The following is a 20,798-nucleotide window of genomic DNA, read 5'->3' as shown; positions in this document are numbered from 1 at the left end:
GCTGTATGACCCAAACCTCAGAGACATTAAAGTGATGTTAGTAAAACAATAAACCGTAAAGAAATACAGTGAATATTCAGTCTTCTTGGTGGCAAATATATTTATTTTACCTCCTGTAACAGAATATTGTTAAACACATATACTTTTAAATAGGAAGTGTTGAAGAATAAAGAACAGATGGACATTAACCAACAATAAATCCTTCACTTTAAAAGGAATTAATATTCAACATTTACTTAGCAGGTCTAACGGGATCTTGAGCTTCTGCGTTTTTTAAGTTCGACTGTTTGAGGAGCAACAGTCTGGAATAAAGAAAAACTGAACAGGAAGGAAAGTGCTGTACTAAAAGATCCGTATAGGAACAGCTGCATAACCTCAGAGGTTACTGGAATAAAATGACTATTAAAACAATAAATAAACTCAGAGGATCTTTGAGATCTTCACTTAAAAAGATTTAAAAGCTTTGGAACCCGAACCTGCTGTCAGGTACCGTGTGATGTCAGAGACGCAACACAAACAGGGTGACAAAAATGTTTCAGACAAAATGTTCTTTCATTAATAAACTGCCCCATTTCATCACAAAGGAACAAGTGCCAAGAACAAGCACAGATAATATGTACAACCTTAAAGACACACAAACATATCATATCAATATTTCATAACATTCTCCACCCTTTGCTTTCGTCGTGAGTCAGAACCAGTAGAACGAAGTCTTTAACGTAACCATGAACCGAAGCTGGAATTCTCTGACGCTTATTTGTGTTTTTACAAATCGTTAAACTTAGGTCCTGGCGTCGCGAGGATGTCCTGGTAGGCGGCGCTCTGCTGCAGGTGTAGGGCTTGTTCCTTTTTCAGGACCAGCAGGCAGAAGAAAGTGGTTGCTGCCTGTGAGCGATTGCCCCCTTCACAGAGCGCCTCCAGGCTGAATGTGGTGTCACCGCTGCGCTGCACACACACACACACACACACACACACACGATAATTTAATTTCCCAGCATCATCCCTAACCCTGCCCCGCCCTCCTCATCTTTAAATCCCTGTCCCCTGCAGCGGTAGATTTTCAATGTTACAAAGAGCACCAGCTCTACCGCACATACAACACACACACTGTAGATCTGAATTAACACAGTTTACATATAACATGGGTAGTTGGAGTTATCACCTCTGCCAAGGGGATTATGGTTCAGTCTGCATTAGTCTGTTAGTCAACCAGATTACACCAAAACTTGGAAGGATGCGGTGCAGCTCAGATCTGATCATCTGGATATTTCTTCAACATAGAGAATGTCAGATGTGTTTTTCAAAACATTTTAGTTAATGAAATAGTTATTCATTGGTTTTGTTTGCATGTTTAAGGGACTGATATCTATGAGTTTGTATATTTGGTGAGGATCCAAATAAAAATCCGTATCTAATGTGTTTTCGTACGGGGACTGTTGGGCCTCGGCGGAGGTATAAGCTCTTTATAAGTATCCCTCTAGCTGCGATACTAACATCCGATCATTTATTTTTAGGTTCTTACTTTCAGGCTGTTCAGAAGCGCGTGTGCTCGCCCGCTTATCCTCCTCTCCTCAAAATCCTGGCTGTCCAGCATCGACTGTGTGTTAGAAAAAGGACCATAATTCACTCGAGGACGCTGGGCACACGTCCAAGGCAGCATGTGAAATTAACAACCGCCATCTGTCAGATGCTGATGGATTGTTGCTAGTCTACGTTAACAGCCAATTTCACAGATAACAACCCATTATTAATTCACTTTCACGCCGAAGAGAAGGTCGGTGAAAGCTGGAGTCCAGTATGTTCAAAAGCACCTGAGTGTGCAGGGCCGTCGACTCAGTCTCCTGCTCCATGCGAGACGGATGGACAAACATGGAGTCTTCTGATGGAAGTTCTGGATAAAAGACCTCTGACATGTTTTGATCCTGACAAACACACAGCACAGATTATAAACTCAGAGTGAAATAAGAGAAAAAAGCATTGTGGATAAGATAATTTAATCTTTTACTCTACACACCAGAGATGCACACACTTACTTGTGGGTGATTTGAGTAATCCTCATGCAGGTTGTTGTTCAGTGGATAGAGAACTATCGGCTCAGTGTTGTTTAAATTTTCAGTGTCGACTGATGAATCCATGACACTGATGTTTTCTGAGGTGAGGGTGCTGAGGTCCTGCTGAGCTATACGAGACATCACAATGCAGATGGGATGAAACAAAAAGGCCGAACAGGGGACAACAAACATTACACGTTATAAATAACATCATAATTCATAAGGTTTGATGGGATTCTCACTGCTTGCATATGTATGTGTCTACCTTCATGTCTGTCCTGACGCTTCTCCTCAACCTCCTCACACACAAAACATTTCAGCGGGAAAATACTCTTAGCAAAGAGCTGCAAAGGCAAATAGATGTCAAACTAAAAGCAGTCATTTCAACGCAACGTCCACCACAGATGAATCAAATTGTTTTATGATACAAAACCAACGTTGCAGAGATCATTTTACCTCCTTTATCTGTGGAGTCGCTACAGTGGAACATGTCTGTGCAAAAAGTTGGTCTGCCCCCCCGCTCTCCTTCCACTGCATGAGCTGCACGGTCGGCGGGGCCATGTCCAAGGGGGCGATCAAATCTGAAAAGTCACAAAGCTGCTCCCTGATATAACTGTTGCTCAGCTCTTTAATCTCGTCCACGACCAGCTTGCGTTTCCTCTTTCCCCTCTTCCTCTCCGAGTTTGCTGAAGACGAAGAGTAGAGTTTCTTTTATTATTCATTTATTTACAACGTATAAAGAAGTTTATGATTAAACTGTAAAATAGGAAGCCTCTATTACGTTTCTTTGTGAGGGTTGAAACGACCATCTTAGGAATCATTTCAGTATTGGAAATTTTACTCCCTCATATCGTTATTACCCCCCAAATCCACATCATGTATAGATTTATAAGCATCGTGGATTGGGTTTAGTCTCTGAGGTTCGATTGTAGCATTTCTCAGAGCACCTGAATTTCACGTGAACTAATAGTTTGAATCATATACATTTGACAGGTAAAGAAACACAGTTTGAGGTGCATGCTTGTGCCTACGAGTGGTTATCACAGGTTCCAGGGCAAAGGCCTTCTCGTTAATGAGCAGGCTGGTCTCATTCATTGTAGAGGTCTCTCCCTCAACTGGATCTCTACTGTTTACATCTGGAAAACATATGGAGTCAGAGTTTAATAATTATGTAAATGTCTGTGCCATTAAAAAAACATCATCCAAAGCAAATCTACAGTGAAAATACAAAATAAAGGAACCAAACTAGTATCAAGCAGCTGCTCAAATGGAGGAGTGATTTACATTAATGTTACAGGAAGGCTGCATGGTAAATAATCTTAAATAAGTTATAATGATGAATCACCTTGATGATAATAGAGTGTGGAGTTCTCTGGACTTTCGTTTTGAGGCTCGTCTGAGACGAAGTTGGTGGATTCAACGTGATCACTGGAGTTTGTCAGAAAGTCTACAAGGTCAGGAAAAATAGAAAAAAGATCTGGTCACCGAAGAGAATCACCACAGATTATGACGTTTTGATGAGTAAAGATTGAAACTGTGGAATTTTCTTGCTACAGAGCTGCACCACTGATGGAAGAATGCAGAACAATTGTTGTTTCCACTGCCCCCAAGTGGTGAATAGAAGATACAGCCTGTTAACTGGCAGGTGGTTTGGGAAAATGCTGCATAAGCCAATTCTCAACAACAGTGGATCAAGTCGAAAAACACAAACACTGTATTTTCTTCAGTTCAAAATGGTCAATATAAAAACATGGCAAAAAGTGGCCAATTTACAATAACTACCAAGTAAGTCGAACGCTCTGTCCTCATCTCCAAAGGCGTCTCCCTGTTGTGTCAGGCTATGGAAGCTCATATCCAGCAGTGAATTCTGGTGGCGGTTGGACTCGTCTCCTGCCAATCAGAACAATCATCAGGAAGGAAAAACAAACAAACTATCAAGTGACAAGTCTCCACAGAAAACCAGCTGTAAAAGGAGTTGATGTCATTTATTGTTTTGTTTCTAAACTGTTGGGGGCTGTAATTTCGTTAATGTTACTCTTCCAGGAGGATAACGTATTTGTTGGTAGCTTTGGATTTAGTGTGCTAGCTACAGAAGCACATGTTCATCATACTGAAGAAATTGTGTAGCTCATTTATTATTTATCAAGAAGATATATCCGGCTTTGGCTACACCGAAAATACTTCACTGCTTTTGGCAGAGTTATTAAAAAAGGATTTGTTGTCAATATGGAGAATATCACCTGATTTACTTTAAAATTTAAGCCTCATTATATTAGAAATGTTTAATACAGAAATAAACTAATGCTAAATAAACTGAACTTACAAAGCAAATAGCAACAGCACATCAAATGAGGAAGCACCATGGAAACAAACTGGTTCCTACCGAAGTCTGCCAGGGTCAGAGTGTCTTTTCCAAAATCCTCTTTCAGAGTGATTTCGTCTGATCGACCCTGGTTCAGTGAGAAGTGGTCCACGATATCTATGTTACTGTGGTCCCCCGTATGAAGAGAACAGTGTGGACAAAGACAGATAATTTAAAGATCAGGGTTAAAGAAACAAACAATGAAACCTCATGCATATTAAATGGAGTTTGTCCTCCAGAACACAGACGTGCTGGGGAGCAGGAGGAAACCTTTACCTGAGAGGCGGCAGCTGGGCATCAAAAGAAGTGAAATCTTCGATCAAGGTGATCGCCGTCACTGTTGCCTCGAGCCCCTCGACGGGCAAATCTGTCTGACCTGGTGTGTCGAAAGGAAAATAATGAAAATCAAGCAGTGCAGTTGGAAGTTGTAGAGATGTAAGACAGACGGAGGTAAGAACAGAAAAGCCTTTATCGGCCGATGATGTGCCGATATTATCGTTCATCCCTAGTTAGCAGGATTAAACTACTGGACAGATGCAGTGTGGGTCCAGAAAAAACCTGTTCTGGTGCAGAGCGGATCAGATTGTGAGATTTTACAAACGTCTTTGATGATTTTTTTCAGAGAATCATTCATGGACCTTTGTGCAATTTGGTGCAAACCTGGATCTTATGGATGTAAAACGTGATTCCACAAGGGGACTGTTGGGGCTTGGGTGGGGGGAGATAGATATATGGTTCCTATCTCTACTCTAGATATGATTTGAACCAGTGCAACACACAACCCAGGTGTATAAACAACAGCTGACACACACACACACACACACAGTGTTGGTGCAGTTACCTGGCCTGAACGCTACTTTCATCTGAAGCAGGGCATTGCTGCAGTCTGCAAACAGGTACTTTGCTTTCCTGGAGTAGATCCTGACCACACCGAGGAGCAGGTGACCTGACGTGCGTAAACCGATCTTCATCTACACACACACAGACACACACCATGTCAGACAGCACTGAAGCACCTGGAAGCACAGCATGAGGTCACATATCCTCTCATACCTTTGGAGAGATGATGTCTTGTATCGTATCTTCCAAGTTGCATTCAAACACATGGGCCTTGGTGAGCTTCCGCTCCCAGTGCGCCGCTAACCAGATCTTAGCTAGCGGCCCGCGCTTGGACGTGAAGAGCTGCGTGTAGAACAACATGTCGGGTGGGTGGGGGGGGAGAGTGACACCTGTCAAAAACACCACAGGGACATCAGAGAGTGAGTTAATGTCAGTTAGCTTCGACAGTAGCTAACATGCTCGGGTCAAAGTCGGCTAGCTCGCTGTTTGCTAGCTTACTTCAGGGAAATGCTAGTTTTATTTTTAGTTGTAAGCGCAATGGCGGCGGCGGAACGCGTTGTATCAAACTCTGAGGGAGAAATTTACAGGGTTTATTTAATTAATTATTATAAAAGTCTACAGAACTAGAACCAAACAACAACAACAACAACAACAACATCATCTCACCTGAGAAAAGAACCGCGCGTTTTGGGATTTGACGCGTCACCGCAGGAAACAACACGGATCCGGTGAGTGCGCACTTGTTTTTCAAATTCAATTTATTTTCTCTTTATTTTGTTTTTAAGCTAGAGCCGATATTAGTTCATATTCTGAAAAAGTAAAACCCGCCGAATTGTGTGTTTATATCCCCTGTTTGTTGTGTAGTGCTGCGTGTGATGACAACTGTCGATAAATGTCTTTTATGCTGAAGGGGAAGTTTAAAAACACGAAGATCAAACGTGAAGTTCGGAGCGTCTACTTCCTGTGATGTATTTATAAGCGGGTTTATGGAGCTTTATTGTTATTATTAGAAAGTCTCACATTAAATATATGTTAATCTTTATGTTTATCTTATCTTTTTATTCTCTTTATCTTATCTTTTTATTCTCTTTATATTTCTCTTATCTTATCTTTATATCTTAATCTTATGACTCACTTTCCAGGTGACACATTTTGACATGAGAGAAGTGATGGATATTGATATAGTTCATTAAGTCCAGGACTCTGTGTAAAACTCCTACTTCTGTATTTAATGTGATCGGGGATCTCATTCCAGATTGTGTAAGTATGAAAAATGACTTTTTAATATCTCTTGTCTTGTTGCAGTCTATCCGTGAACTCCTCGAGCTCGAGAGCTGAAGAGAAGAGAAGTTCAACCACAGCTTTTAAAAGAAACTTCCCAGTGAAGAAGGTGAGTTGTGACACATGCCCCCCCCCCCTGGCTTATCGGCCCCCAGGCCCCCCAGATCCTTATGCATTAATATACAATTTTAACTTGTATTGGGGTTATTTTTTTATTGTTAATTGCATGTTGCCTCAACAAATTATGGAACTGGGATTTGAGTCCAGGATTGTTGTTGTTGTTTTATTCCAATTATTTTTAATAATAAGCTCTCACATTAACATTTTAGACATAAATCTGTTCACTAGTTCTTCCATTTATATGCACTAGAGGGCGTCAGGGCATAAGCACGTAGTCACTGAGATACTGACTCAGAGACACAGTGAGGCCTCCTACACATCTGCAATTTAACTGTTTTAACTTAAATAAACAACTTTAATATAAGTTAGAATGTGTAAGTATTGTTAAGACTGGGCCCCTTTATATTCTGTGTTTGAGTGTGAGCTTGTTATTGGGTAAAAAAATGTTCCCTTAGAAAAAGGGAATTACAAAAGGTCCAAGGTGACGTCTTCATAATTTTATCTAAAACACAAAGATATTCTGTTAACAATGTTTTAAACCAGTTAAAATGATGAAAATCCTCTCAACTACAAGATTTTGCTTAAACATGACAATCAATGATCAAAATACTTTTCTGTCGATGGACCGATTGATTGTCTAATATTTTCAGATCCATATCACAGTAGGTGTATGGATTTCTTAATAAATTTAGAACATTAAACAGATTATTTCATCGTTTGTTTCCATGCATCATAACTAGATTCACTTTGATCAGAGAGTGTAAGCGTGAACCTGCCAGACACGACCGTGGACGTCTCAGCCATATTCATCGTTTAGTCTCTCCTCTCTCTCTCTCTCTCTCTCTCTCTCTCTCTCTCTCTCTCTCTCTCTCTCTCTCTCTCTCTCTCTCTCTCTCTCTCTCTCTCTCTCTCTCTCTTTATCTCAAAGAGAGCGAGAGAATTGAAGAAGGCCAAATGATTTAGTGTTTTGTGTAACTTCATGTTCGTGGTGGTACAGCAGCACAAGAACAGCCGGTTCTGCAAATCAAGGTCTGCCTTTCAAAAGAGTGAGAGGAAAAACCGAGGATATAGAGAGAGAGAGAGGAGAGAGAAAGAGAGAGAGAGAAGGAGAGAGAGAGAGAAGGAGACTGGGCCTGTAAAGAGTAAAATCAGATGATGAACGAATGAGCAGGAGGATATTTTGGATTTTTCGCTGTATGAGCTCCACTGTCATAATCTCTGAAGGGACTTTTAATTGAAGCTGGTTTATACAGTATGTGGGTGCTGTGCTGAGTAAACTTTCACTCCATCTGTCTTTATAAATCTATTAATCCATCTTTTATATTAAAAAATGTCTAATGTAGAATCTCATAAATAAATAAAAAAATGGACGAGGTAAATAGTTGTTTTAGATAAAGTTTGTAGGTTTTGATAACTGTGTGTGATTATTCTGCCAAAGTCTCAAAATATGTTGTGCAATACCAGTTCTTTTTTCTAACTACTCATTTGGTTATTGTCTCAATGCTTCTCTGTTGTGTTGCCAGTGGAAATCTTATCCTCCAGGCCTTTTTTTAACCAGGGGGAAAATAGACATTGTAATATTGTAAGTCAATGTCATGCATCCCTATTTGCTGGGGCTCCCTGCTGACAGGAGTTTTTTTAATTTATTTTCCTCTTGCACTTATATCGGTGTATCACTTCGGTAGATATAGATATACATATTAAAGTTTTGTGTTTCCAAGATTCAACACCCGATGGGCTTTTTCTATGTGCTTTTTGGATGCACATGCATATTATCTTCAAAGGGTTGGCAGCCCCCCCCAGCTGTAGCTTTGCTGTCATCATGATTCCGGTCAGTGTGCTCAAAGATGCTCCTCTGAAAAAAAAAAAAGTCTCATTGGCAAACAAACAAAGATAAGATAAAGCTGCACTAAAATAGACGTACTACTCAAGAGCGTCTGCCCAGAATCAGCTTCCAATATGGTGAGACATCAATTTAAACATCGTATTAGTTGTTCGGATGGTTGTTTAATGTTTACATTGCAGAATAACTGTTGTACCAAGAGTGTTAAACCAACAGACAGACACTTATGGAGACAAATAATTAAACGGCGATGAATAGTTACCTGTTTTCTGTTGGCTCTGTCCATTTGTTGGATTTTAAGCAAGATTAAAGAAAAACTACCGAATGGATTTTCATGAAAAGTTTAGTGCGGAACTTGGTTCCAGGATTTAGTATGGCTCAAGGAAGAACTTAAAAAATGTCGGGACAGATCTAGATCGGGGGGTGGATCCAGTATTTTTGTGAATTTCTCCAGAAATAATTTAGAGATATTTATAAAAAAATAAACTTCATGTGTGGATTGCTAATATCTATGAACAGGTGAAATATCATGTGGATCTGTTTCATGATTCCTTTTTTGTTAATTAAAAAGTCAAGTGAGATGTGTTTCAGCCTTTTGAAGTGTTGCACACCAGCCCAGGAGTTTTAAACACACCACACCAAGGGGCTGCCAATCATGTCAATTCTCTCCAGTGTAGAAAATTGGTTTGCAAATTAATTTTGAACATGGTGTGCCCTGAAGCTAATGAACATCTTCCCAAGTAAGACATGAAAAGGAATCACTCAGGTGTATTTTTACATCAAAAGCTACTATAAAAAGTACTTTTTATATTTACCCCCCCTCATATTTTCCTTTTATAATTAGTTTGATGTCTAAAAAACCCTCGACCTCCCTCTAATTTGAAAACAGGATAGAATTCCAAATCAATCTGACAACACCTGTTATGAACGTTTTTTTATTTCTTCAGGAAATAAAGCTGCATAAGACACAGTACTTTTTGCTTTACTTACAAACATGAAGCCACACAGCACTGTACCACAGAAATAACGGAATTGAATATCTGTCACTATTTCGACCTACTTAGGAAATCCATTTTTTCCCACATTGTTCACATGGACCTTTCTATTAAAAAAGACAGTAGAACTTCATCTGCTTCCTTTTTGTTTCCAGTTTTAAAAAAGTTCTAATGCTCCTAAAATACAAATCAATTTGAGTAAATGCAGTTTTTCTTTTTCTTTACAGAACATGAGCCCATTTAATATTTATCTAGCAAGGTCTAATTCGGGTTAGTTTAAGAATTGCACCCAAGTGGTCTGCGGAGGAGAGGAGTCCCACAACGTCCGTCTGAATCTCTGTCAGGACTCATGCTTAAACATGAGGGGAAATTAACCTCGTCAAATTTATTCTAGTCTTTCGTCAGGTTAGATTTTCCCCAGAATTGTGTTAATGTCTACGGTTTTATCAGACTCAGTATCTATGGGCGACGTGGCACAGTCGAGCCTCGTCTTCATGACAGATACTGAATCACTTGGACCCTGTAGGTTTGAAGTGGCTGCTAAATATTTATTGATTCATTCCTCACCACTGTATATAAACATGACCGCTGCCAAAAAGAGAAGCTAAAGTCAAGGTGCACATTAAATAAACCTTCCTTAAAAGATGATTTCTGTCATTTTAGGCAGTTCTTATCACACTGATTTATGTTCAAGTATTTTCCGGTACGTTTTGTTTTGTCTTGTCAACGTCTGTTAGAACCAAGTTGTTTTAATAGAAACTCAAGTCTACAGCAGTTGAGTACTCAACCATTTTAGGTTAAGAACCAGTTAAACATCTTTAACACATACAGTTAGTTACATTTCTTTTTATAAAACTTGATTTTGATTTGTTGCATATTATTCTGTTAGTCCTGCAATCACAAGAGCGGCTGCAAACAATTTCTTCACCTCAATTCTACAGATTCTTTTTCCTTATTTGTTTTGTTTGCACCAGTTATTAAACACTAATTATCCTCACGTTGAGCTGTGTGTTCCTGCTGTTTGCGAGAAATTCTCACTACTCTCACAACTTTGAACAGAGAGCAGCTGTGTTGCTCATTCTCCTCATGAACCTTGAAGCCAGCAGGGGTCCTCCTGTCTCATTTTCTGCTCCTGCAGAATCCTGTTATGTTACAGTGCATTAGAAAGAATCGGGACATGAGGCAACACAGAGGAAGGCGTTTGTATATTATCCATTTTCTGTGGCAAAACTCCTCTGAAGATGTGAGCACAGTATGAATTTATGGGAATCTCGGGCACTACACAATAACGGGGCCACATTGAAGGTCCTTGTAAGTGTTGTCATGCTGTAAAGTCTTGGTGACACACACATAGTTGAAGTTGTGCAGGCTGCTGTTGTTTTGCTGTCTGTTTGAGCACCTCATTGTTTTTCTTCATTCTATAGGAAGTCAGCCTGTGGTTCGGCTGAGAGCTGGCTAACTGTCACCTCTCTGCAGGTAGATCCAGTCAGGATGCTGGCGGTTCTTTGGGCCGGTGTCACGTGGCACAGCGCTGCGTTCTCAGTGCAGTGCAGACACGCCCCGTAGCTCTCCTGCTGTCCGTTTGAGAACCGCGTGGAGATGCACGTGTCCTTATTGTGCTGTGAGTTAGATCCGAGGCGTTCTCTCGGATTTGACTGTGGACTTCCCTTGTAGATCCTCTGTCGTAACGTAGACGTGTCTCTGTAGAGGCACTCTCGAAAGTTGGGTTTGCACAGCAGGTAGACCACAGGGTTGTAGATGGTGGAAGATTTGGCGAATACGGCGGCCAGGGCGAAGGCTGCAGGAGGAACTCGTGTGGCATCTCCGAAAGCAGCCCACATGGCCACAGCAGCATATGGGGTCCAGGCGCCCAGGAAGCCGATGCACACTGCGACTGACAGCTACAGACAAGAAGCACAGAAACACACAAACAAGTCATGCAGAAGAGTTTAGTGTCACATCAGTGGAAAAGTAAAGCTGGAAATATTTAGTATTATCCCCTTATTTAAGATTACAGACATAAACGGATTTGCAAGAGAAAGCTCTTCAAATAATTTTACCACATTTTTTATAATCTTTGAATAATTTAATATGAATGTCCTGGAATCCTGCAAACTGCAAAACCTGAAGTCAGGGAATGCTGCAGCGACACACACTCATATTCTCTGACCTTGACAATGAGAGCGTGTGCATTGTTGGTCTTGGTCTGCGGTGACACATGCTGCTGGACGGCCTGACGCGAGCCCCGCACTGTCAGCAGAATGAAGGTGTAGGAGAGGAAGATGACGGTGCAGGGCAGTGCATAGCAAAATAGGAAAAGGCAGACGATGTAAGACAAAGCTGAAAGCTCGTGGTTGGGTGCATGCCAGTCAATGCAGCAGGCTGTGCCGTAAGGCTCGGCACTGTAATGTCCCCACTGTGCCAGGGGCCCCACGGCAAACACAGATGCGTAGCACCACACTCCAACCACCAGGAGGCGGGCATGTGAAGAGGAGAACTTGTTACCTGATCAGACAGGAGAAATAAAAAAATGCTTTTGTAGTTATTGTGGTTGTTTTTTTGTGTCGGCATCAACGTGCTCACGGGTTCAGTTCAACATCCGCTCACCGTGGTTAGGGAAGCAGACCTTAAGGCAGCAGACTAAGGAGAGGGCTGTGAGGTTGGTCAAGCTGCACAGACCAAACAGTACTCCGCACATGGCGTAGAGCTGACAGGTGATTTCTCCAAACAGCCACCTGGGTGCAAAGAAGGGGGAGAGATGTGACAGAGACCAGGGCTGCAGCTCATGATAATTTTCATTACCTCTGCTAAGGAGGCTATGTTTTCTTTACTGTTTGTCTGACTGTCAGCAGGATTCTGCAAAAATTCAGGAACTGATTTTATTGAAGCCTGGTGGGAGGATGGGGAGTGGACCAAGGATAACCCTGGTTTTGGAACAGATTCGATTTTAATTATAGTGAGTGGTTGCTAATTATTGTTCGATGACAAGTTAATTTGACGTTGAGATTTTAGAAAAGAGAGACTCAAGGGTACCTGTGTGAAAAACATGATGGTATTGCCAAGGGGAATAAAGACAGCGTCATCCCAAGGTCACTGATAGAGAGATTGATTATGAAGAACTCTGCCGGCTTCAAGGTCGACCACTTGTGATATGCAACAAGTAGCAGGATGCAGTTTCCCATGAGGGACAGGACACCTAAATAAGAAATAAAGAACAGGGAGAGATTGTGCGGACGGGTCATACATGTGAAGAGTCAGCAGAGGATCAACACAACAGAGGTTCAAATGTTGGGTGTAGACTTACAAAATACGCTGTAAGTGGAACCCATGAAGAAGTCGTGCTCCTTGGAGATGGTGGAGGCAAACACAGCAGATGTGTCTGAAGCATTTCCCATCTGAAATGTCAACACACACAAGTTAATTGCACATAATGCAGTGATTGATGAATTTGCAGACACTCGATACTCCACTGGAGATGTTGACAGCTGGAATGAAAAGGCAAGACAAGTGTATTTGCAGCAACATTCATCATCAGCGCTTTACATAAGATGATAAAAGGCTTCGTGACAAAATGGAAAAGCCACATGAGACAATACAGAAAAGAAAGATTTAGATATTAAGTTAAGTAGAGAATAGAAATGACAGTGCAATGTAAGAAATGAGTAATTATTTGATTTAATAATAATCGACTCTCTTCAGCATTGATTTACAAGAACTTAGAGTTGCAGCAGAACTGAAAACACTCAAAAGGAGCAAATGTATTGTTCCCTCCACCAACGAGGTTATGTTTTCATCTGCGTTTGTTGGTTAGTTGGCAGGATTATGCAAAAACTACTTGGCGGATTGCCACGAAACTTAGTGGAAAGAACCGACTACATTTTCGATGCTGATCAGGATCAGGGGGAGGATCCAGGAATTTCACTTTTCCTCAACACTGCGAGAAAATGTCCATTGATTTCTTAGAGAATGATTCATGCATTTTGCTGAAAAGAATCAGGCTTGTTTAGGGGCTTAGATTGATATTGAGTCTGTGCAATTTGGTGCAGATTCAAAATACAAAAACCCAGTGAATTTAAAATTTCACAAGGGGAGAATTGGGCCGTGTTGAATTACTGCAGCAAAAACAGCCTGAGGTCAGTGTTTGAAACCAGATAAACAATTGTCCAGTTTTGTTTCTAAAGCATCTTAAATCTGCTCTATGATTGTAAAGTTCAAGCTGTTCTTTGTCACTGTCCCTGTTGCACGATTCTTGCTGCCTGCAGGATCAACTGTAGAAATTAATGAAAAAGCTTTTTTTATTCTTTAGATGAAAATAATCCTCCACAAAAGATGAGGACAATTCAAGCTGGATTGACAGATGGAAAGAATTATTTGAAAGACTGTGCCTTTCAGGATTTACAACAGGACTGTGAGATGAGAGATTAGAAGCTTGACAACAAACACAGCTATGATTTAGATAATGTACAGTCAAATTTGCTGGGTAAAAAAAAAAGAAGGAAAAGCTGGTGAAATTGCAGGTTTGTCCTCAGACGACACATGGAGGAGTGGTAAAGATGCAATGAGCGATGCTGAGCGTGTGGTCGTTCTGCCTGGACGGAGAGCTGCCAGCCACCGGAGAAATTCAGGGAGAAAGTGAACCTAATAGAAGAATCCTAACAGTGTCCTCAGCATCAGTTTAAGCAGCAGTTTGAGACACTCACACTCCCTGTTATGAGCCATACTTGTAATCTAGGCAATCAGTATCTTCTTCTCAGCTTCCGACGAACAAGAAGATGATTGCTATTCACAGCATCACTCTGCCTCGACGGAGGAAGGAGAAATGAAATGAAATCCGAGGAGGGGAAAGTGGTACGCAGAGACAAATCTGGAGTAAAATTTGAAGCGCTGTCAGAGATGACGCAGGGGCAATATCGACTCTCAAGGTCTTAAGCAATCACACAGGATAAAGAACGAGGCTTCATTACTATGCAAGCGTGCACACCAGTCAATTACGAAACGTCCAGTCAGTCTGAGTGGAGGAGACTCGGCAGAGTGAAGTAGTTATGACCAGTTTTAGTGCCACTCAAGTCCACTGTTGTGTCAGCACATTAAGGAATCTCCCATCAATTAAACGTATTCCCCCTCATTTAGATTCGCTGGAGCCCAAGGTTACATTCAGAGAGTTTTCTTGTAGAAATCTATCTATGATGTGATTTATAAGCATCATATTGGTAAATATTAAACTGTTGTTGTGTTGCTGATTAATTATTGTTATAGTTCTTACCTTAAAGTGTCTCTCACTAACAGTAACACAGTACATTTGTCCTTTCGACCACAGCTGAACTCATTCTGTGTCCAAACATGTCGAAGCATCCCCACACAGCCCTGTGCTGTGTGAATGTTTTAATCAAGGGGAGGCGGCAGACACAAAGAGCCGGGGACAGCTTCACCAGCTGAACTGTGCCTCTGGTGCGCTCTGACAGATTGAGTATTTTGAGTCTGGCTAAACTGTGACACTGCTATTATCATTTCTCTGAGCCCGGCCGAATAACTCATCTGTTCAGCTGAGATTAACTGGGAGCCTTTGAGACGGCGACATTGACCTCCAGATGATGCTGGTGTGGGGTAAACCCCGCGATTTAATTCTTGATGAACATTTCACCCTCATCCTCACTTCATTAACCCAGGTTTTCTGTGTCTTTGGAGACATTTTGACTGAGGAAAATGTTTTAAATTGATCTATATGCAGTTCACTGCTTTCTTCATCATGGCAGGTAATACATACGTTTGTGACGGGGTTTTTTCCAGCTGCACGTCATTAAAATCACGTGTCTCATGTGATGCCTGTCACTCAGAACCATTAAATGTCTGCCGTCATTTAAGGGCTGACAGGCACGTCGAGGTGTGTGTGTGTGCGAGGCCAGTGCGGCCACATGCATGAGCTCATGCGGTGACAGTTCCAGTGTCTGTCTGCATGGTTTTGAGAGATTGACAGGCAGTGGCCCAGCTCAATCCTTTGACTCGTGTTCACAATTGACCTCTGAATATTAAAAATCTGAACTCCCTGAGGTTCTTACCCAGTGAAAACTAATGTATTTTGAAATTCAGTATGGAAAGTCTGACTAATCTTAATTATTTCCATCCATTTAATCTGACATTTTACTTTCAGCCCATACATGTCTCATGCAGAACATAATGTTGCTATTAATGATTATAGCCGAAGAAAAACAGCCTCCAGTGCATCTTCATTGTGACATTACGTACACCAGCGTCTGTGCCTCTGACGTTATGAATCATAAAATACTGTGTATTTCTGAATGTAAAGTGTCACGTTGAATCTTGTCTGCTCGGGTTCACCCCGTCCTCTTTCACTGGTGCATTTCAGGGGACTATTTGACTTTTGATGTTATTATTTATGCTCTTATGAGTTTAAAACATCTTAGCTAATACATTCCAGCTAATTTCCCATGTTGAACTTCATGATGTTTTCTTATTTACTTATATTTATTCGCAATGTGAAGCTGACCAAAGTGCAGATGACATAAAAAAATATTTTTCAACAACTAATTTTCTTGACTATTATAACTGACAAAGAAAAGCAGCAAATCTTTGAATCGTTTTATCCGCAACTAAACAAAGCTGTGACATTTTTGCTTGAAAAGCTTTTAGACCGACTGTGTTCACCTTCACTGTGTGTCACGGCCTCCTCATCTGAGAGTGACTGACACTGACAGTGAAAGCGAACGCCACCACGGCACAATATTTACATCATGTCTTAGCAGTGTGACAAAGAGTGGCTGGAGGCTACGCTGGAAAACCATTTCGGGGCGTGATGTGACATATCTTATGTAACGACTGGGGAGAATGATCACGTGAGACATGATGTGTTTAGGGCGCCCAGCACTGCAGTGTAGTGATAATAATAATAATAATAATAATAATAATAATAATAATAATAATAATAATAATAATAATAATAATAATAACCTGACTGAATCAATCACTGTACAGGTGTTTATAATTCAACATGATTTCTGTCACTTAACATGTGAATCCGAATTCAGCATCATTACATCTGCCAGGTTGTGGTTTCCTCTGCAGTCTACAGGATATCAGGATTACATAAAAACTAGTGTGTGGAATTTGGTGCAAATCCAAATCTGTCTCTAGTGAAATGAAAATGTGGTTTCATACGGGCTGCTGCACACGAGAGGATTTTCATCTCTTGACCGATTTTTAAAACGTGGGAGATCACAGACATAATGACACATTTTTTATCTTATAATCTTCAGAATACACACACACTGGAAGATTTGTCCAGAACGTCAGACCAGACACTTTCCAGTTGTAAGGAACGTTTTCACAGCTGCGATTTCAGAGACTTGAAATCTCACAGAAACTCGCGAGATTCTTCTTCTTCAGCTCTTTTTATGGCGGTTGGCAAACGACTTTTAGATGCATTACCTCCACTTTCTGAACTGACGTGATTGAACGTGACTTCAGAAGAACAACAAACATGGAAGAGGACCGCCCGCCTAGAACTGGCCTGATTATCCTCTGCTGTGCAGCAGCCTTAAGGCGACTGTTGGGCCTTGTTTGTTTGTTTGTTTGTTTGTTTGTTAGTTAGTTAGCATGATTTTTCCAACACTACTGGATGGATTCCAATGAAACTTGGTGGGAGGATATGTTATCGGTCAGGGATGAACCCATTAAATCTTGGTGCAGATCCAGGATTTTATTTCACATTGTGAAATAGGGTGTTTTTTGTATTTGAGGGAGTATTATGTGAATCTTGACGATAAAATTCAGACATATTTAAGGGACTGATATTTATGAGCGTGTGCAATTTTGGGCAAATTCCAAATAGTAACCTAGTAAATTTAAATGTGGTTTCATAGGGATGTAGGCCTCTGCAGTAGCTGCTGTAAGGAAACAAGGAGCCGAGAAACGTTACTTGGACATGTGGCTTTTTTTATTTAAAGAGACTGCTGGGTCTTAGCAGAGGTATCTGCTCTACTGAGTCCAATTCTAGTTGGATTTGTTGCCAATTAGTGTCAAGTAAAGAGGATTAAAAAACATTTGCTGTTTTATTTAGTTTTTTCAGCCACTTGGGTAAGAGCAAGGTAAATAAAGACGGGGAGACAAAATAGATTAGATCGTGAGGTAGTGATGTGGAGGAGGCATCTGAGACTTTATTGTTTCTGATTAGAACAGAGAATTTATCTTAAATTGTCTAATGCAAACAATTCATTTGACATATCTGTTTTTATACAAGATGCTATAAAGAACAACTCGAGTTGGTCTGGCTTCTAAGTGTCGGTTCTTTCAGTGTCTCTGATGTGTGGGATCAGACGCCTGTGGGAAGGACAGCACTGCAAAAATAAATAAATAAATTCAATTCTGCCACCCTAGTAAGTCATGTCATCATCAGTCCACCACGAGTGCTTCCTCTTCATGACACAAACAGATTACATAACCGCAGTCTGAGTATGGCAAAGCAAAACGTTTCTGTGTCCGTGATGTCTCGTCTCAGGCAGCTGTTTGTATTTCTTAGTGGCTGTTCACTCGGAGCTTCAGTTAAAGGTCATTTACTCTGTTAAGCGATTTAATATCCAATACATTTTAATTAGTCATTTTCAACACATTGATTTTCAGTTGTGAGGCGAGAGTGAGAACCCACGAACAAAATGAAATGTCACATTTCTGTGCAGGCAACAACAGCATAAAGCAATTCAGGAATAAAGTGATGCTGAAAAATGTCCAGCAGCCGTAGATCAGGTCTACTAACTTCAACTTTGACTAAAAGATAAAGAAAAGCCGAGATAAAACCGTGATCTCATCTCTGATCCTGCTGGAGATCCCACACTTTGTCTGTGATGTCTGTGCCTTCATCTCATCAGCGTTACAGACTCAACAACTTCTTTTTACATCTTGTAGACAGAATTTGAATCTTGACCAAATGTCCTTCACTTCGTACCTTTTTAACATAATCAGATTTTGTCATATTAGACGGAGAATTGTAAGATAATAAAAAGTCAGAATAAACTACCAGACCTTTACAGAAATAACAGAGTCAGCTACTTAATCGTATTATCAAATATCAAAAACCAAATGTTTGCTTTATCATCAGTAACCCCCCTGTTTGTTAATTTCTAATTACTTTGCATTACAATGTGAAAACGGACCGGACCCCTCACCATTGTGCTGCTTACCTTCCAGGAAGGAGTGGCCTGTCCTCAGTTAAACTCATGGAGGCCAGGTGGAGAGCAGGACACAGAGGAGAGAGGAGCTCGGTCCGTCACAGAGAAGATGGAGAGAGAGAACCTGCTCCGGGCTCAGGCAACGAGCAGTCCGGTTGTAAGGTATCCTCGTTTCTTTTTTCGATGACCCGCACACACGCTCACACATACATCTGGCCAGGTGGGCACGCTCTCAGTCCCTCATACGAGCATGTGCACCCATCATCATCGTGGAGATGCACTGTGGCCCACCGATGTAGAACGAATAGCCCACAGTGACGGCAGGCCAGGCAGAGAGAGGGAGGGAGGGAGGGAGAGAGTAAGAGGGAGAGAGAGAGTAAGAGGGAGAGAGAGTGAGAAAGGGATCAGTATAATACTGGCAAGCGCTGAGTGTCACTGACGACTCAAAATACCGCTCCCTTCCCCATTTGTCAGTCCCAACTCGTTCCTTCCCCACTACACTTATCTCCTCCACTTGGACCTTTTGTTCCTATCAATCACGTGTGAGTGAATGGTGCACGTAAGGTGGGTTTTTACACACATCAGTTTCCACAGTTTACTCATACACAGCTAAGCTCTACACCCCTGGCATGCATCTCCAAATCGCTTGATCAGTGACTGTCTGGGAAAAGTGGCTGTTGATTTATGGATGCAACACACTGTCATGGTGGATTTTGATCCTATTTAACATCTGAAGAATATTTCTCTCTGAATATAAAACGGAGTGTGATTGAAATGGAATATTAATGTTGCAGGATGTGCCTGTGAAGTGGTAATTTGAGATGAAGCTCAAAGTGAGAAAAAAGATTTTTGATTGTAATTTCTTATTGAGGCAATAGACCATTAGACAGCTTATATTCATTTTTCATCATGGTCCTAATCGTTGACAGGGAAGAAATGAAGCTGCGCCAGGTCGATGATTGTTTTCAGTGAATGCGTTTGTCCCAGGTGATTACACTTAATTCAAGGGCCAAAAACGTGGAGAATAAAGTGTCTCCCTCGTTCACACAGTAAACCCAATCCTTGTAGTGAGTATTTGAACGGCACCTGAAGCGCTGTGTCATCCCTCTTTATCATACCCACCCATGCAGTTTGCTCGTAGCGGCGCCGCTCGCTGACTGACAGTCATTGAAAGCTGCTTAAGGGAGCGTGGGCTCACTTGCCGAGCTGAGCCAAGGCTGCGGGGCTGTCAGAAAGCTGTAAAGAGCAGCGCTGTCTTATTAATACCTCGGCACAGAGCCCTCGTCCTTCTCGGGCCTCTCGCTGTGACACGTTGAGATGAACTTAGTGTCACAGGCCGCGAACCTCTGTGCTACCAAGTCCCTGCAGTGACTTATTAGAGATGACAGTCGTCAGGGAATGATCATAACGGGAGGAAATTACGAGAGATCGCTGGAACATGAGAGAAGTCACTTTCCATCACAACACTAAGACGTGCATGTCAATAGATCGGTTAATTTGGTTGGTTTCATGGCTCCTAGGGATCATGACGATGTGGGTCAGCTGGTCTGCTATTTTTGTCCTGGATGAAGTATCTCAACAACTCTGGGCTCGATTGCTATTAAATTTTGCAGAGACCTTGGTGGTGTCCCGAGGATGAAGACTGACTTTAGTGAATCTGTTGACTTTTGAGAAATTAAAACCAGCAAGTAAAGTTTTTCAACTATTCTGTGAAATATCACAAAAACTATTGAATTGCTTGTTACTGATATTGCTGCTGTGGACACATCGAGATTGTGAATCATGGCGGCAACTGATCGTCGTTTACTTTTTCGTTTGTATAAATACTTAAAAGAATTGATACACCTCCATTTCTTTTATCATCAATTTTTTTCAAATATTGGTATTTTGTTGATGTTACACGTGGCATCCATTGCACTTCCATCCTGGGAGAGGGATCCCACACATGCGACTCTCTCTGTGATTTCTGTTAAAAGTATTTTGTGGTAGTTTTTCCTAACTCTTGTTGAGGGTGAAGAACAGAGGATGTCACATCTTGCTAAACCCAATGAGGCATATTGAGATTTGTGAATATGGGCTCTACAAATACAATTTTGATTGCCCCTCGTATCTTAAAGGCTTTGATGA

At 41.2% G+C, this 20,798-nt stretch overlaps 2 protein-coding genes and 1 long non-coding RNA gene across 3 annotated transcripts; 1 reads left to right on the top strand and 2 right to left on the bottom strand.

The window, feature by feature from the left end:
* Positions 1-82: 82 nt before the first annotated feature.
* On the bottom strand, positions 83-5,821 carry rad21l1 (RAD21 cohesin complex component like 1). Its single transcript, XM_035158262.2, has 13 exons — positions 5,467-5,821; positions 5,255-5,384; positions 4,690-4,789; positions 4,435-4,538; positions 3,834-3,941; positions 3,397-3,498; positions 3,083-3,187; positions 2,508-2,737; positions 2,317-2,395; positions 2,034-2,179; positions 1,812-1,922; positions 1,523-1,597; positions 83-945 (listed from the first exon to the last, which is right to left on the bottom strand). Exons 1-13 carry the CDS (start codon positions 5,611-5,613, stop codon positions 766-768), a joined length of 1,617 nt encoding a protein of 538 aa, XP_035014153.1. The 5' UTR covers positions 5,614-5,821; the 3' UTR covers positions 83-765.
* LOC118110493 lies at positions 5,642-18,827 on the top strand. The gene is made up of 3 exons (XR_004696969.2): positions 5,642-5,981; positions 6,559-6,643; positions 18,691-18,827. It is a non-coding gene; the product is annotated as an uncharacterized LOC118110493 (long non-coding RNA).
* On the bottom strand, positions 9,417-19,002 carry opn7d (opsin 7, group member d). Its single transcript, XM_035158263.2, has 6 exons — positions 18,684-19,002; positions 12,797-12,887; positions 12,526-12,688; positions 12,100-12,227; positions 11,663-11,997; positions 9,417-11,393 (listed from the first exon to the last, which is right to left on the bottom strand). The coding sequence occupies exons 2-6, from the start codon at positions 12,885-12,887 to the stop codon at positions 10,911-10,913; spliced, it is 1,200 nt and encodes a 399-aa protein (XP_035014154.1). The 5' UTR covers positions 18,684-19,002; the 3' UTR covers positions 9,417-10,910.
* Positions 19,003-20,798: the final 1,796 nt, after the last annotated feature.

The sequence above is a fragment of the Hippoglossus stenolepis genome, chromosome 6, assembly GCF_022539355.2.
Source record: "Hippoglossus stenolepis isolate QCI-W04-F060 chromosome 6, HSTE1.2, whole genome shotgun sequence".
NCBI lineage: Eukaryota > Metazoa > Chordata > Actinopteri > Pleuronectiformes > Pleuronectidae > Hippoglossus > Hippoglossus stenolepis.
Note: the sequence above shows the minus strand (reverse complement) of the source record. Positions and strands in the feature narration are given on the sequence as shown.

What these genes read in the sequence shown, in the direction of transcription:
- rad21l1 (XM_035158262.2), bottom strand. Translation starts at nt 5,613, where the DNA reads ATGTTGTTCTACACGCAGCTCTTCACGTCCAAGCGCGGGCCGCTAGCT. An exon ending in GCCCAGCTGCCGCCTCTCAG is followed by an intron (nt 4,539 to 4,689) that starts GTAAAGGTTTCC and finishes GGGGGACCACAG; the next exon opens with TAACATAGATATCGTGGACC. An exon ending in TCTGACCCTGGCAGACTTCG is followed by an intron (nt 3,942 to 4,434) that starts GTAGGAACCAGT and finishes TCTGATTGGCAG; the next exon opens with GAGACGAGTCCAACCGCCAC.
- opn7d (XM_035158263.2), bottom strand. Translation starts at nt 12,887, where the DNA reads ATGGGAAATGCTTCAGACACATCTGCTGTGTTTGCCTCCACCATCTCC. An exon ending in TTCCACTTACAGCGTATTTT is followed by an intron (nt 12,689 to 12,796) that starts GTAAGTCTACAC and finishes TTTCTTATTTAG; the next exon opens with GTGTCCTGTCCCTCATGGGA. An exon ending in GGTCTGCTTCCCTAACCACG is followed by an intron (nt 11,998 to 12,099) that starts GTGAGCGGATGT and finishes CTGTCTGATCAG; the next exon opens with GTAACAAGTTCTCCTCTTCA.